This window comes from Amblyomma maculatum, chromosome 6, assembly GCF_055883805.1.
Source record: "Amblyomma maculatum isolate TAMU_Amacu chromosome 6, ASM5588380v1, whole genome shotgun sequence".
Classification (NCBI taxonomy): Eukaryota; Metazoa; Arthropoda; class Arachnida; order Ixodida; family Ixodidae; genus Amblyomma; species Amblyomma maculatum.
Window position 1 is genome coordinate 124227743 of NC_139349.1, and position 18094 is coordinate 124245836.

At 46.7% G+C, this 18094-nt stretch overlaps 1 protein-coding gene and 1 pseudogene across 1 annotated transcript in view; both read left to right on the forward strand.

The window, feature by feature from the left end:
* Positions 1 to 18094, forward strand: part of LOC146186701 (uncharacterized) — an 88597-nt gene that overhangs the window by 45989 nt on the left and 24514 nt on the right. The window contains exon 4 of the mRNA XM_084608091.1: positions 13633 to 13773. Within this exon, the coding sequence (XP_084464217.1) occupies positions 13633 to 13773 (141 nt within the window). The remainder of the gene's footprint in view (positions 1 to 13632; positions 13774 to 18094) is intronic.
* On the forward strand, positions 866 to 9167 carry LOC146186702 (uncharacterized; annotated as a pseudogene).

The window sequence follows — 18094 nt, forward strand, 5'->3', positions numbered from 1 at the left end:
AGTCGTGGACAAAAGTGGTAGACTCCACGCGAACCGCAACGATTGCATTTTTCAGTTTAAAAAAATGTGCCACACAAAATTGCTTGGATAAGATGAAAGGTATATCAATAACTGCTTCTCTGTCAGAACAATCTTGCGGACACATTTCTCAGAGCGCATGGAGTATACCACTTTTGTCCGCGGGGGTACATTGCGCTTGTTTGTGAAGTGCAGGCTATGACAGATTTTTGCTGACACCACGCAAATGTATGATGTATTACATATCGCAAGGGCTTTGCTAATCCATGGTATATAATTGGGCTATGCATATCAAATTGGCAAAGTCACGGCCGTAGTATTTTTGTATAGGAAAGTAACGTGTGCTTACGTCAACTTCCCCGCTCTATTTGAGGATGCTGATCTTGCCCTTATCATCGCGAGATGGACAAAATAGTCTATCCGTGAGGCTGGAATTAACTCCACACGATTTCACGAGCACTCGGTAAAAAAACATCAAAGAAACGCAAAAGCGCAAGTATGACATATACCCTTGGCGACCACGTTTTAGGTGAGGTGGCGCTGCGGTCGCCGAGATGTGTGGACGTGATCCAATCGGCTCCGTCATCTTCACATGATTCCGCAGTGATTTCTGTCGATTCTCACCGACGTTCTTGCACCAGCAGTTTCGTGAAGTGGCAGGGAATTCGTGGATACCTGATTTTGAGGTGAGTCTTCATTTTTCAAGAATCTACAAGTACGTTTCTACCACGTGAACGCCGCCGCCGAACTAAGCCTAGGCGTGCACGCCAGACGCTAGCGCTAGCCAGAAACGCGCTAGCTCGGCGAGACGCCAGCCGCCCTTCGCGCTGGGCGCAACACGAAGAGAATGGCAACCGATGAAATGGATAGCTCTGCGGAGGGTTTACCACAAGCGTCGACTACAGAAGACGACACGGGTTGGAAAGTGGTGACCAGCTGGAGAACGAAGAAGGAACGCGCCCAACCTACTGCGCAACTTTCACAGCAAGCACAACATGCAAGCGACGGGCAGGTGAGCTCTTCTCGCAAGCCTCCTAACATTAAGAACCGGGTGATAAGAGCCTCACGCATGCCATCCCTGCCGCAAGACAACATCAAGATAGTGCTTCGCCCAAAGGGCGGCTTGAACTTGCAAAAGATCGGACCTACCTTAGTGAGCAAAGCCATAATGGCAGCAGTTAATCTTGATCCACAGCAGGTCCACGGAGGACATAATATGTCCCAATATTACGCAGAACATCATGGTGGCGAGCACGCCCTTTCGAGAAAATGCAGACAAGTATGCGCAAATAAGGGCTATCCGAATAGCCGAAAAAGAGTACGCAGTCAGCGCTTACGAAACTGCCCCAAGCGACACCTGCAAAGGGGTAATCAGACTCATCGATAGTGCTGACGATCACAGGACGATTGAAAGAAACATTGTGAATGACCGCAACCCCTTGGCACTAGCGGCGAAAAGAATCAAGGACTCAGGGTCAGTGATCATTGTGTTCGATGGTCTTCGCGTCCCAAACTTCGTTAGGTATGGACCCACACTGGTACCCTGCTACTTATATCGGAGACAAGTAGACATATGCTACTTATGCGGCAAACTCGGACATCGTGCGGACGTTTGCCCCGAGCCCAACTCAACCGAATGCAGGGGTTGCGGACTTCCTAACCCCACCTGATCCCATGTGTGCGATCCAAAATGCAAGCTGTGCGGGGGCTTGCACGTGACGGCGGACAAGGTGTGTAGGAAACGCTATCTCATTCCATACGTAGTACGCGCACAACGACAACGAGCGCGACTGGAGCAACAAGAGGAAGTACAGCTAGTTGAAGAAAAGCAGCACGCGGCACGAAGCCGATCTAGGTCCAACACGCCGACACGCAGCCGCTCCCGCTCTCAATCGAAGAGCCGCACACATGCGAGGACAACCGGAAGTCGTTCTCAGGTGCGCTTCGGTGGAAAGGACAACGGAGGCGATGGCACGTGGGCGGACGAGGTCAGAGACGCTATCACGCCTCCAAAGAAAAGTGAGTCCCGCAATCCTGATAAAGAGCGAATAGCTATGTTAGAACAGGAACTAAGAGAGCTAAAAGCCGCTTATACTAAGCTAACGCTCGAATTAAATGCAATGGGTAAAGCGAACAGCCGTAAACAAACGCTCACACCTGAGCCATCAACCGCTATCGAAATTCCCCAGCTCGTTGAGACGAAGAGACATGAAGAACAAATCGAAGAATGCCCGCCTTCTAAGAAGCGCGCTTTAACGCAACCGCGAACCACGAAGGACGCTATGGACGCCATGAGCGAGAATATGAGGCTAATGCACGAGAGCATGGTGCGAATGAACGAGAAAATGGACATATGTAGCTCACGAGTACAGAAAATGGAAATATATCTAAACAATTCGGTAGTACCGGCAATGGCAAGGATGAGTTACAACACATCGGTGCGCAAGGCCCACCTCGCGATAGTCTCACTGCAAGCGAAGGAGGTTACAACAGCCAACATGACAGTGCCGAATAAGACACGCAGTCTCCGCGTCTGGCAATGGAACTGCAGGGGGATCGCCTCAGAAAAGGCGGTCCTCCTGCAGATGGTCAAATCAGAAACCGAGAAACCACACGTCATCATGCAACAAGAAACACTCACAACCGAACTGGCCATTACGAGATATACCGCCGAAGCCCACAGAAACGAGCAGGGCAGAGGCGTCGCTTTACTGATTGGAAAGAAAATCCCGTACATTCGGCATGAGATCCGCCACACAGCCTGCTATCTAGAACACCTCACGATTGAGATCATACCGAACGACCACGTAGGGAACAAGCAAAGCATCTTCCTTACCAATCTGTACAGCAGCCTAAGGATACGAGGCAAGGGCTTAGAGGCATTCTGGCCAAGATTGCGCACATCGCCAAAGACAGTCCGCTGATAATAGGTGGAAATTTTAACGCCCCACACCAGGCTTGGGGCTACGCGTATCTCTCTAGCAAGGGAAAGCGTCTTCTCACGACAGCCTCCGATCTCGACTTCACGCTGATCACAGACCCGGAGACCCCAACCAGATGTGGCACTTCCACATGTCGAGACACCACACTGGACCTTACTTTTGTCCGGGGCCTAGAAAAATGTGCCTGGCACAACTCGGGAATAGACCTTGGGAGTTACCACTATATTCTCCGAATTGATGCAGAGATACCGGGAAAGAGGCAAAGGGAATACAAACTTATCGATTGGGACAAATTTCGTGCAATACGGGCGCAACCATCCAACTAATCAGGAGCAACCACAAAGCACACGATAACGAGCTGGACCGAGCAGCTCAAAGCAGACATCGCAGCCTCGGAACGGACAATTACCACGGACGTTAAGGTAGAGAGGATGGACAGTCGGCTAGCGAATCTTCTCGAAGCCAAACATTCCATTCTAGCCAGGTGGAAGGGTCAACGTCTTAACAGAAGACTACGAAGGAAACTTGCCGAACTCAACAAGACCATTGAACAATACTGCATGGTTCTCTCCCGACAACAATGGGATGAAGTCTGTAACTCCCTCAATGGGCAAATACGCAGACGAAGTGGGTGGGGACTCATAAAACACCTCCTCGACGAACATGGAACAAAGTCCAAAACTATGCAACGCATCAGGCTAAGTAAATTAGTACCTCGCGAGAAGCAAATCAGTACCGCCGAAGCCCTTCCGGATGACCTTGCCAAACGGTACTTACCGCTTAAATCGGGGCTACCCAGTACCTTACAAAGGAAAAGCTATGACGGTGCCCCAAACTCACAGCTAGATACGGACTTCACAGAAAGCGAAGTACGCTTCGCAATTCACGAACTCAACAGTAACTCTGCAGCCGGCCCCGATGGTATCACAAATCGGGCTCTCCGAAACATAGAGGAGGACTCGGTCACGTTCCTAACGCAACAAATCAATGAAGTCTGGAAAACTGGCTAACTACCTGCAGAGTGGAAGCATGCCAATACGATCCTCATCCCAAAACCGGGCAAGCCGCTGGGCCTACCCAACCTAAGGCCGATCTCACTGACGTCCTGCCTAGGAAAGCTAGCCGAACACGTCATCCTGAATAGACTATCGGAATACGTAGAAGAAAAGGAGTACTTCCCTTACAATATGATTGGCTTCAGGCCAGGTCTCTCAACGCAAGACGCTGTGCTATGCATCAAGAAAAGTCTGTTGGATCGCCCCACACGAGACACCAAGGCGCTACTGGGACTGGACGTGGAGCAAGCTTTTGACAAAATCCAACATCAAGCCATTCTCAAAGCCATATCTGACCACAATCTCGGAACGCGCTTCTACCCCTACGTCAAGGCGTTTCTGCAGGATCGAACGGCCACTATCCGGATATGCCAACACGTCTCGGAGAGCTTTAATCTGGGCGATAAGGGAACACCACAAGGCTCAGTACTTTCACCATTCTTATTTAACTTGGCGATGACAAAGCTTTCTCGCGCATTGGGTGAAATTGCTGATGTGGAGCACACCATATACGCAGACGATGTTACCATCTGGAGCACCGGTGGCGGCGATGCGGAATTGGAAGCGCGCTTACAAGAAGCCATCACGGTTACCGTGGCCCATATTGCCCCAATGGGACTTCGCTGCTCTTCTAGAAAATCCGAGCTGCTCATCTACCACCCCCCAAGACCAGGGCGCCCGTCCAACGACTGGCGCCGACACCACACACCATGCATAGAGTTACACGACAGGGATGGAAATCGCATACCCACGGTCGATAAAATACGAATTCTAGGACTAATCATCCAAAGCAACGGGTCCAACTGGGCGATGCTTGACAGCATCACGATCAAGATTGCAAACGCGATCCGGATGTTTCGGCGCATCATGAATAGGCACAGGGGACTGAGCGAGGACAACGCTATTCAAATGGTCCATGCTTTAGTACTCTGTCACATCACATACGTGGCTGCAATGCTCAACTGGAAAAAGGAACATCAGAGAAGGCTTGAGGTACACATACGCCGAGCTTTCAATACAGCGTTGGGGCTCCCCGATAATGCCTCCACTGAACTACTCTTACAGCTAGGAGTGCACAATACCCTTGCCGAAATCATCGAGGCACAGCACACGGCACAGATTGCACGCCTATCAAGCACGAAAGCGGGCAGAGAGATTCTCGTTAAGCTAGGGCTGAACACCATAGTAGAAAAGGAGAACGTCCTGCAGTTACCTAAAGTCGTGCGAGAAGCAATCAAAGTGTCCCCCTTCCCAAGAAACGTACACCCGATCCACAATCAAGGAAGAAGGCTCGCCCGCGCCAAAGCCCTCGCTGCGGACGCGGCACAGTTCCCCGACCAGACAGCTTTCGTGGATGCAGCGTACATACCGGGAAAGCATGCCTACTCGGTAGCAGTAGTCGACGGACACGGGCGTACGCGCAACTCACTCACACTTTACACCAAGAAGCCAGAGGTAGCTGAACAAGGAGCGATAGCACTAGCTCAAAAAGACTCGGACTTCACAACTGTATACAGCGACTCTATAGCAGTCACTCGAGCTTTCGCCAAGGGCGAGATAGACAAGACGACGCTACTGATCTTAGGCGGAAGTAACATCACCGATCACTCCATCGTATGGTTGCCGGCACACATGGGCTGCTTAGGGGGCGGCCTGCGGAATCTCAATGAGATCGCACACGAGGCGGCGTGAGGACTCATCAACCGCGTCCCTCCGGTTTCCCCTGCTAATCCACATATCGAGTACAGAGATCAATTATTCACGTACAACGAGCTCACTAAGCACTTTTATCTGGGCAGACGAGCATTTCCCCTCCCGGATAAGAAATTAACCCGCAGCCAATCAGTCACGTTACGCTTGCACCAAACGAACTCATACCCCAACCCCTGGCGCATGAAGCACATCGACCCAGACTACGACGGACAACATGTGTGTTAACGGTGCAGTGACCGTGTAGACCTAAACCATATGCTGTGTGGTTGTGCATCGAGCGACGCCTACGCCAAGAACAAGGAACGTTGTGACAAAGTTTTAAAACGTGCTTCACTGCATGATCAGCTTCGGGCTGTCCAGGAGGCCCGCGCGGCGGCGGAGAGCTTCGGGCTCTTTGTGCCGACGTGGGAGCTGCCCTCTACACCTGGCGCGTAGCCGAGTGTCCTCCAGGACCCCTACTGTGGGAAATAAAGTTTTACCAAACCAAACCAAACCAAACCACGTTTTACTGTTCAAAGTCTTCGTTTCGGTCCGGCGCCTATAGATGGCGGGACAGCGATTTACCCACTGTGCTCTGGACTGTAGGCGAGGTCAGCGGGTGGCGCCGGTATTAGATAATCTCCCCTATTTCGTCTAAGCTCTCTGAGGTAGTAGTTCACTAAGCGGCTCGTGACGTAGTGGGAAGCAATGCGTTTTCATCGGCTATTCGCGCTTTTTGAGGGCCCGTTTCTCGTAAACTGTTGCCAATAATGAGAAAAAAAGGTTTTGCCACGTTGCTTTCGTCTAGCTCCATTTTTAAACGCCATTTTGTGAATCACTAGCTTCGCACATGTCTAAATAAAATCGTAGAAAGCGAACAATGTTTCGCGCGTAATTTTAACCTGATGCGAGAATAAACGGCAGCGGCTCATTGACAACAAAGTATTGACCATCGCTCGTTTCTTGCATTCTTTGACTTCGCCTGTTTGCTTCGCGCGCCACTATACTTGCTCATCTCTTCGCCCTATCCACGCGTATTTGTTTGATCGTTTGATCCCTAGTTCGCTCATTATTTATTACTTCCCTGAATTAGAGGTTCTATTACTGGATTCTGCGATCGTAAACTGACTGCCTCCTTCTTTCTCGCTTCCTTTATAGAACTATTTTTCTTTCTTTTTTCTGTATTTCGTTTATTCTTGCCGAGCAAAGTATACCACAGAGGGGAAGATAATCTCACAAAGGTGAAACAAAAAACACCGAGCATATTATCTGCAGCACAAAACAACAGAGGCAAATATTGTTACAGGGAAGATGTACAGTCCGAAAGCTGTCCGCGCAACTAACGTAGATGAGAGCACCGATTTCACCACCCTCAGCGTCGTCTTCTTCTCGGAGTCTGTCGCACTTCATAATCCTCAGCACGACTAGCGAATATCGCTAAGTAAACAAAAGGGAGATGAACGTCTTAATCGTGGTGGTCGGCAGACACATACATGGCCAGCATGTCTGTGAGGGTACGGCTTAGATGTTCCATGAGGCCGTTGGTCTGGGGGTGATCGGCGGTGGTGAATTTGTGGCGGACGGAGCATAAACGGAGAATGTCGTCAACCACTCGTGACAGGAAGCAACGGCCACGGTCAGTTAGTAGTTCACGAGGGGCACCATGATGAAGTATCACGTTTTCTAGAAGAAAGTCAGCGACGTCTGTAGCGCAGCTAGTCGGGATGGCTCTGGTAATGCGTACCAAGTAGCGGAATCGGTGGCGACGTCGATCCATCTATTCCCCGAGGCGGAAACTGAGAAGGGGCCAAGAAAGTCAACGCCTACACGTGAAAACGGATCAATCGCTATGCGGATTGGCTGCAAATGACCTGGAGACAATATTGTGGGCTTCTTCCGACGTTGACACAATTCACATATGGCAATGTACTCCTGGACAGAGCGGTAGAGCCCCGGCCAGAGGAAACGTTGGCGCAGGCGGTCATATGTGCGAGATACACCCAGGTGTCCAGCCGTAGGAGCACCATGAATCTGTTCAAGGATGGTGGAACGCAGGTGTTGGGGAACGACGAGCGAAAGGTCTGTGCAATCTGGTCGCATATTACGTCGGTATAGGGTATTCTCGTGGAGCACAAATAAGGCGAGAGATTGATCAGGGTGGTCGAAGGTAAGACGGAGGATAATAGAATGCATCGAAGGGCCTAAGTGCTGTTTGTTGGCAATGTTAGAAAAGGCCGAGACAGACAAGATACATGCGTCATCGTCAGAGTCGGTAGTACTAGGGGCGTTGACGTGATGGCGGGACAAGCAGTCTGGATCTTGGTGTAGCCGGCCGGACTTGTAGGCGACGGAAAAGGTATATTCTTGCAATCGTAGCGCCCAGCGCCCCAAACAACCAGTAGGATCTTTGAGAGAGGAAAGCTGACACAAGACATGATGGTCTTTACAACAGTAGAAGAGCGACCAAACAAATAAGGGCGGAATTTTGTAATAGCCCAGACAAGCGCCAGGCACTCTCGCTCTGTGATAGACAAAATTTGTTCGGGCGTTGAGAGGAGGCGGCTGGCATACGCGATCACCCTTTTTATTGTACGGCCGTGTTGACGCTGAGCGAGTATAGGTCCTATGCCATGTACACTTGCGTCGGTGCAGAGTTCAGTATTGACGGATGGGATGAAATGGGCCAAGACGGGTGGAGTAGTGAGAGGAGCAATACGCTCCGAGAAAGCTTTAGCTTGTTCAGGCCCCCAAGAGAATGAAACGTCTTTCTTGAGGAGGCGGATCGGCGAAAATATGAACATTGACCAATAAAACTTCGAACATCACTGGATGATCGCGGAGTGGGAAACTTTCTGACGGCACGAATCTTTTCAGGGTCAGGCTGAACGCCGGAAGCATTACCAAGTGACCAAGGACTTTAATGTCTCGGTGACCGAAGCTGCTCTTCTTGGAGATTAGTTGAAGTCCGGCGCGGCGGAAAAGCGAAAGGACTGTAGAAAGGCGAAGGAGATGGCTGTCAAATGTAGAGGAGAAAACAATAACGTCGTCAAGATAACACAAACAAGTGGTCCACTTGAAGCCTCTGAGCAAAGAGTCCATCATGCGTTCGAATGTTGCTGGAGCATTGCAAAGGCCAAAAGGCATGACTTTAAATTGATGGAGGCCGTCAGGGGTGATGAACGCTGTTTTTTCACTGTCTCTCTCGTTGACGGAGATCTGCCAGTAGCCGAAACAAAGGCCGATGGACGAAAAGTAGCTGGCTCCGTGCAAACTATCAAGCGCGTCGTCAATACGCGGAAGACCATAGACATCTTTTTTAGTTATCTTATTCAAATGGCGGTAGTCAACGCAGAATCTCAAACTGTTATCGTTCTTCTGGACCCACCCGACAGGGGATGCCCAGAGGCTACTGGAAGGCTCGATTACTTCGTTCGCTAGCATCTTCTCGACATCCGTTTGAATGACGCGTCGCTCGGTAAGCGAAACACGATAGGGCCACTTGTGAATCGGACTGGCGTCACCGGTGTCAATGGGCGGTTACGGGGAATATGTACAGTCCGAAATCTGTCCGCACAACTAACGTAGATGACCGTACCGATTTCACCACCATCAGCGTCGTCTTCTTCTCGGAGTCTGTTGCACTTCATCATCATCGTTGTCTTCTAAAAACTTTATTGTAGATTGTTAAAGGCCCCCAGATAATCCCCAATTATTCGTTTCCGATTTACATAATAATCCTGATGGAATAAAGGCTAAATTTTCGGAAGCAGGGATTTGCCTACTTGGTGTGTTCAACTGCCCCGAAACTGATTGGCATAGCATAAGTTCGCGATCCCGCGATGGCACTAACTTCCTTGAATTAACTCTCGATTTCTCATTAGTCCGACTAGCAATCAGCCTTTCCGAGGGAACAGTATGATCGACTCGTATTCAGGTCAGTTCTAGACAAAATTTGCGCTATTTTCTGCTATGATAGATTTAGCGATCATGTGCTGCTCACTTTCACGACTTCGATGCCCTCATTATAAGCGCATTAACATATAAACTTATAAACAACAGAGCTGACTACAATGCAATTAGTCTTGGCTTGCGAAGTTTCTGTTACACACCTATCAACATTTGCTCAGCGTTCGATCTATGAAAACTGGCTGCTGTCTAAACATCGCTTACTATGATTAGTACAGTCTCATATAACATTACGCTCATTTCGCATGAACTCTTCTAAAGCGTAGTTTAACCGGATGATGCGTGCTCTAAAGAACGAGTCAAAACGACTTTTCAACGTTGCTAAACGCCTTAGCACACCGGCCTTATGACGAAAATTCACAAAACCAGACAGAAATACTGCAGTGCCATTCCAAAATCCAAGCTCAAATATTACTCCTACGTCCTCCAATCCCTTACGACGCACAAATCTAAAAATATTGAAAAACTATATCTCCTAGTAACACTCCTGTTATGATTGCACAGTCCAATGACATTTGTCATCCAAGATGAATGCCCTCCTATACTCAATAATTATTTTACTTCAGTTTACACACGGGAAGAACACTCCAGTATTCCAACATTGGAAGATAATTTACATCATCCAATAGTGGTATATTGGAATAGCCTTCTTGTAGAATAATAATGGAAATGAATAGTCTTCTCCATATAAATAAGTGTCACCGGTATTGCAGCACTCATTAACAGTCTCATGATATAAAACTTTCGGTGTTGTAGATAATATTAATACGAAAGTTCTAAAAAACATGACTATACCTTCAAGCACTATTTTGTTTGATATATTTCGTCAGTCACTGCTATCCGGAGAAATTCCAGAGGACAGGAAAATTGTTAAAATTATCCTGATCTTCAAATACGGTGCCAATGCAAACGCACATAATTACTAGCCAATATCACTGACATTTGTCCCCTGCTAATTTCTCGAACATATCATCGTATCACTCATTGCGCAGCATCTCGATCGCAAAAACTTCATTTTTACTAAATAGCATGCGTTCAGGAAAGGCTTTTCATGTGAGACTCAACTATTGAAATTTACTAACAAACTGCTACATAATACAAACAAGAACTTTCAAGCAGACTGCATTTTCTTGCACTTCTCGAAAGTATTTGATCGCGTGTCGCATTCACGTTTAATAGCTCAACTCGCCTGCCTAATCTAGACACATTAACAACCTCAAGAATAAAACATTTCTTGTCATCTCGCAAACAGTTTACAGTTGTTAACGGTCACGAATCTCTACGTTACGAAGGACGTCGCAAAGGTAGCGTGATGGGCCCATTGCTCTTCCTCATTGACATAAACGACCTTCCATCTAGCATTATAATTAAACTTTTCGCTTGTTCGCAGATTACTTCATCATTTACCGCAAAATTATCTCAGCTGCCGATCCCCTAGACCTTCAGAGACATGGATCGCATAATGCTTGGTCCACATCGTCACAATTGTCACTTAACACTGAAAAAATTCTAATCAATGACATTCAGCCGGAACAAATCTAACTAATCTTTCAGTTACTTACTCAATAATACTTCAGTGTCCGGCGCGTGGTCATACAAATACCTCTGCGTTCATTTCTCGAGTAACCTCTGTTGGTCCGCTCATGTACAGAAATTAACAGCTAAAGCATCAGGCACATTAGGCTATCTGAAAAGCAATCTTCATGGAACACCTGCCATACCCGTAAGCTCACCTACTAAACGTTTTTTCCTCCAAAACCTGAACATGCATCTCGCATCTGGCCACCTAATTAGGTTTATTTATTTAATACTCTTGAATCGGTTGAGAATCGTGCTGCGCGTTTCATTTCCAAAAACTACAATCGTCAATAGAGCATAACAAACATCAAATCATCGATCTCCCTCTCAACATTGCAATCACGAAGATTAATCGCCCTAATCTGCCTATTTCACAAAATAGTCTACAGTTCCTACCCTTCAATGCCGCCTCTTGTACAAGCATACCGCGCCTCACGTCGTTTATATATTCATCTAAGCTTCCAGCGCATTTCTGGCAAAACCATTGCATTTAATTCATCTGCCCTGCCGCAAGCTATCATCGTCTGGAATGATCTTCCGTAACACATCGTGAATATTCGGGATGCAACTCATTTTAGGACAGAAATAAAGGCCGTTTTCTCAAGTTACTAACATGTCTTGAAACATTGTATAATGATCCTACTTTTCACTGACCAGTACTAACATACAATTAGTTCTGTTAAACGTGTTAATAATGATCCTGTCATTACCCCTGTATACGCAATCCCCCTCACGCAATACTTCGTCCTTGGCGCTTGCGAGGTGATATGAATAATCATATGAATAAATAAAGGAAAGCGGGCTCACCCGCCCTTTCCGTCGTTGTGATCTGTTTGCAGTAAACGCGCCGCTGAACATACGTTTTGTTCGTTATAGACTTAAATTTCGGCATTTTTCTTGTTGTTTTACTACAACAAGGCTGCATATTGATTGCGGGTATGTATGGTGCTGCCACTGGTCATTCGGTACTTGAAGGTAAGACGAAATGGCTTTGCCCCGCGATGCACGACAGTCTGTAAGTGGAGCAAAGAAAAGTCGCTGATTTCGGCACCGAAGAACGAAGAGCATTTTGATGTGAGGAAAATTGCTATTGCCGCAAGGACACTCTGTTCCTAGAAGCATTTCTAGACGCATGCTAGTAGCATTTCGAGCCTCATCTAATGTCAGAAACATTTGAAGCCATAGTTAGGTCATAGAGTGACTTGCTTTCTTTGAGAATAAATCCATATATGTGCATGCCCTGGTGAGGTTACGAGTGCAATATATATATTTTCAGTAGCATACGCACCAATTCACAACCAGACGTGCTTTCTTTTGGCACGCGGGAGGTGTTTGAACACTATGCCAAGTATTTCAAGTTTCGTTTATTTATGGTCTTCATTAAGAAAGCAGAAGATATGTAATACTGCTCAGCGAAACCGGACTAACGAGAGAAGGATTTACGTTCACTCACCGTGGTGCGCAGTGATTTCTAGAAACCTGCACGCTAGGTTGAAATAATCCCTCAATGTTGTTTGATGCGACAGGCTAATAAATTACGGATGACTAATAAATAATGACCTTCACTTTTGTCGGCCAAGTGTCTAGCCAATTGCATTATTTTCAATGTTTCGCATACACTAAATAAAATGAATTCAAGATAGCGACAGGTAATCATTGAGAAATATAAGAAAATTGTTTTATTGTCTGGTTATTTACGCATTTTGAATCAGATTTGTATTAAAAATACTTGATCTCGTGTCCTGTCAATGTATGCCTCCCTATTATTCCAAACATTTCTGTCTAATAACTACTGCTGTCCATGTTTCTACGTTTCTAACTTTAATAGCGGTCGCAGGGGTGTGGCCAAACCTGCAGAAGTGTCGAGAACTACGAGGGTTTGCATGTCACTAGCGGAGCGGTCGTTGAGGCACCTTTCTCTAATTAGGCTGCGCTCATTATTTTTGTAAGCATGTGCATTATTCGGAGACTAGGCTCAGTAAGACCTATGATGTCGTATTTCATACCCATTGCTTCTTCGAATATATCTACTGCAGTGTATGTTGCCATTTCATTGATCCTAAATGTTGCGGAAAATAGTTTCAGCGAACTTTATCGACTCAATGAAGAATCCGAAGTTTATCAATGCGAACAGCTTAAATTGCTCACAAGTACAAAAGTACTCTACATTTGCAGTTCTTTATCACTGCGCAACAAATTCGAAATGCGGTGTTTACAAGTCATGTAAATTCTCATCTTAGTAGTCGTTGTAACGTAGACGTGTAAACGAAAAAAAAAGTACACCGTAGCGAAAATTGTGTTTGTCTTTGTGTCTCTAGCAGTCAGTATTTTGTCATTATTAATTCTAAATTCCTTCCTAACGTCGACCGGCTCCATTACAGATCCCGCTCAGCCACAAGCACGAGACTCCAGCAAAGAATCGAAACAACGTCGGCTCGACTGCTTGCTGTGGATGAAATTGAATGAAGATGAAAATCACGAACCGAGTTACGAGTGCATAAAAACATTCGAAGAACTATGTGGTGCTACTATACGGCAACGTTTCACCGCAATGGGCTGCAATTTTAATTATCCTGAACATGCCATAAAAAGAATAAACGAAATCGAAAAAACGGAAGTTAGCGAAGAGGGAAGCTAGAATATCCCAGTTCACTTTGGTATTGAGTTATCCTTTCCGCAGCTTTCATGACGATTTCATTTCTTTGATTATAATATTCAAATATTGTGAAATAAAGTTAGTGAATTATTTTCTAATAGAATTGCCTTCCAGCGCCGGTGGGTTAGCCACTTTTTACTCCTCTCGGTGCAGCGAGAATACCTGAATCGAAGTTGAGCGAAGTTTTTAGATTAATTATATGCCAACAAACAAGTCAGTACATCTCCATTCGAGGACTTAGTGGAATGAAATTGAATATCAAATGACTTAGTTTGATGAGGTTACCGAGAAAGACGAGAACTACGAGTAGGGTTCTTTATGAATGAGCACAAAGCGGGTAACATAAATTGGCCTGAAGCAATAATGAGAGGGCGGAAGACATCGTATTCAAGCCTAATACGCAGTATAAACGTAAAGTATCATATAAAGTGCTAACGGCGTCCACTTGACCCCAGGGACCTTCTTAACCTAAGCCGCCCATCTAACTTTATGGTTCCTCCTGCCACTCTTCATTCTCTGAAATCCAAATCATTTCCCTTTGCGGCCATGGGTTATCATCTCTTAGCACTACATGCCCTGCCAATGTCCATTTCTTCTTCTTAAGTTACACTACAATGTCATTAACTCGCAATATTTCTCTCAACCACTCTTCTCGCTTCCTACCTCTTAACTTTACATCTAACATTTTCGTTTCATAGCTCTCTTCGTTGTCCTCAGCATAGGTAGAGCACTTTGGCAACCACATAGGGGAGTACACCAAAGATGTAACTGTTAGAAATTTCTTTTAACGATGCCGGTAAGCTGATAGTCATACTCTGGGCGTCATTTAATTCTGATCCTGCTTATTTTCCTTCCATGGTCGGATCAGCGGTTACTACCTGTCATAACTATATATATATATATATATATATATATATATATATATATATATATATATATATATATACATATATATAAAGGAAAGAAGCCAACAGTCGGCGAGGCCGAGGAAAGCTTTGGGGATGGTACTATATGTATTTTTTTTAATATTTACTTGGATAATCACAGAAATTAGTAAGTTAATCTGTTTAGGGGAAGATAATTAAACACAAAGTAGAAGAAAAAACAACGTGCCGATGGTGGGAACCGAACCCACGACCTCCGAATATCGCGTCAGGTGCTCTTCCAACTGAGCTACATCGGCCGCTGTCCCACCTGCTACTTGCTTGGGTACTTATGTTGTCTGTATACGAACCTTGAGAGTGTTCACCAGCGCCACCCTCAACCATAGCGGTGGACGTGGAACGTCCTTTGTTACCGCCAGCGTCACGTAGAACGTGATTAAGAGCGAGGGCGAAAGCTGTGCTAGAACCCTCTTACGCTACCTATGGCTTCAAGACTGCCAGAACCGAGACCCCCGTAAGCTACAAGCAGATCAATAAAAGGGAAATGACGGTGCTCGTTGTAATACATGAAGGAAAGAAGCCAACTGTCGGCGAGGCCAAGGAAAGCATTGGGGATGGTACTTTATGTATTTTTTTAATATTTACTTGGATAATCACAGAAATTAGTAATGTAATCTGTTTAGGGGAAGATAATTAAACACAAAGTATATATATATATATATATATATATATATATATATATATATATATATATATATATATATATATATATATATATATATATATATATATATATATATATATATATATATATATATATATATATATATATATTGTTAAGGAAAGAGCACAGTGGTAAACGATAGTTCACTGTTAGACGCACACCACACACCGCACACCACAGAACGAAGTTAGCTAGGCCTGAGCGTCGTCTTCTTCACTACTTCACATCAGCACGTCGTCGTCGTCTCGATATACTGTGCTCCGTAACAGTTTTCCCCGCGCCGAAGAAGCACCGTCCCGGTGCGTCCTACACAGGAGAACTCGAATGATATGGTTTTAGACGGGCGACATGCACGAGTTCTGGATGAGGGGTTGTGGAAGGATAGTTGGGCTGTAAAGGGATGATCTCACAGGTCACATCTGTGACTTGCCGCAAGACGGAGTAGGGGCCCACGTAACGAGGCAAAAGTTTCTCACACATACTTACACGGCGAGCCGGGTGCCAAAGAAGTACGAGGGAACAGGAGGGTAGTGGACGTCTCGGTGATGAAGGTCGTAACGACGTTTTTGAGAGCGCTGAGACGCTCCAAGACGCTCTCGAGCAATGTGGCGGGCAGCATCAGCGCGGGCGACGGCAACAATAATATTGTTGTTCAGAACACACATCTCTATAGCCTGAACAAGATGTACATGAATTCATTTCGGCTAGATGAATGTTATGAATTATTGTAAAATTTAATATTGTGGCTGTTCAGAAAGTGCAGACATGTATAAAATAATTACTTAATTATGTGCATACATATTGATTGGGAAAAACTTGGGCTAGGGCTTTCCATCAATTTCCTGCGTCGGACCCTAATGAGAATAATGTGGGCAAGCCCAAGTGCGGCTAACGCTATAGAACCCGCATTGGTCCTATGTCATTTTCTGAGGGGCTAACTGAAATAAAAAAAAATGTTTCTCCAAAGCGGCTGCCCAAATCGGTCCAAAGTAGGACCATCGCGGGGAGTTGGCGGGAGGTGCACTTTTAACAATGCCGGAAAAGTGTGGGCAGCTCCGCAAGGCCTGCCCGCATCGGCCCCTAGTAGGGCCCATTGGGACTTTGTCGACAGCCCGCTTCGGGCCTACGTCGGCCCCTCTTGCAGCACCCACATTGAGCCCACTGGGGCTGTCCTGCATTGCCTACATCGGGCCCACCGGAGCCCGCCCTTCATAGCCCACTTTGTGCTACCTGGGTTTCTTAGTAAAAAAACGAGAACTTAAAATCCCGAAGGTCAATAATTGCGCCATGTTCACGAAGAGCATCTAAGCCCAGAATCAGGTCACGGGAGCCACTTTTCAGAACAGGGCAGCTTACCACAAATGTTGACTTTTGAATTTGAACTTTGGCCGTGCACATGCTTAGAGGAGTAATCAGATGGCCACCCGCAGTGCGAACGTGTGTGCTAGCCAAGAGAGTCAAAACCTTCTTGAGAACTGGTTAAACTAGCTGCTCAAAAAAAAAATAATCAGCGCCAGTATCCAACAAAGCTTGAACATGGCGACCATCCAGTATTACTGGTATGTCCAACGAAAGCTGCTCGCGAATGTCAGGCTTCTGAGTCTGAGTGTTCTGCATCGTTGTACGCGGTCTGCTTCAACTGCGTTGTCACGTCATTTCTTCCACCGGCTATTCGTCGTCGTTGAGGGTGCGTTGTTGCGTCGTCTGTTCCACTGGCAATTCGTCGTAGTTGCGGGTGCGTTGGTGCGTCGTCGAGGTGGCGTTATGATCGGTAACCGCGGCCTTTTTCAATAGAGAGATTTAGCTTGCCGGAGACGTACAGACGTAGACGTATACGACGCCTACTGCGCATGCACGCAAACTTCCGATACGTACAGGTGCTGGAGACGTACTCCTGAGACGTATGCAAATGACGTCCAGCTTGCCGTAATCTCGCGAGATCTCACGAGATCTCAGCAGCCATGGAGCCAAGCTACGCCAAGCGCCGACGGATGGTGCTACGAGTGCTCGTAGAGTAAGGTCCTTGTAAAGTGCTGCTGTGCGCAACGGGCCGCATAGTTCACCCATTTTCACATAGTTTTCCAAAGCATCCCGAAAGAAAAAAAAGGGAATGGCGTCATCAAATGCTGCAATACCCTTGCCCGCGCCGAGAAAACATCATGCGCAAGCGCTTCATTGTCGCGGAGGACTGGCAAGTGGCTCGAGATGGCCACCATCCTCTGCGCTGTACAACACAGGACGAAGGCGCTGTCCAAAGAAGTTGCAACGATTTGTAGAGATCCGCCGACGGCGAACGAGCGCTCGTTCCGCTGCGCAATGAAGGCATTCGGAAAGGCCTTTGCAAGCCATCCAGCGTCAGCAAAAAAAAAATGATACGGGTAAGTCACTACCTACTACCTTCTCTGTCCAGACGAGCGGACCGGAGGGCGGATTGTCCGAACGGAACAATTAGTTACCATATGTGACGAAAACGGCACTTTCGAGTAGCTCGGAATGGCAGTGACTCGGCGCCTGCCGATAGCGTGCGGTCCGAGTAGGAGCGGTGGATGATGCTTTCCCACGACCCTTACGGCCCGCCC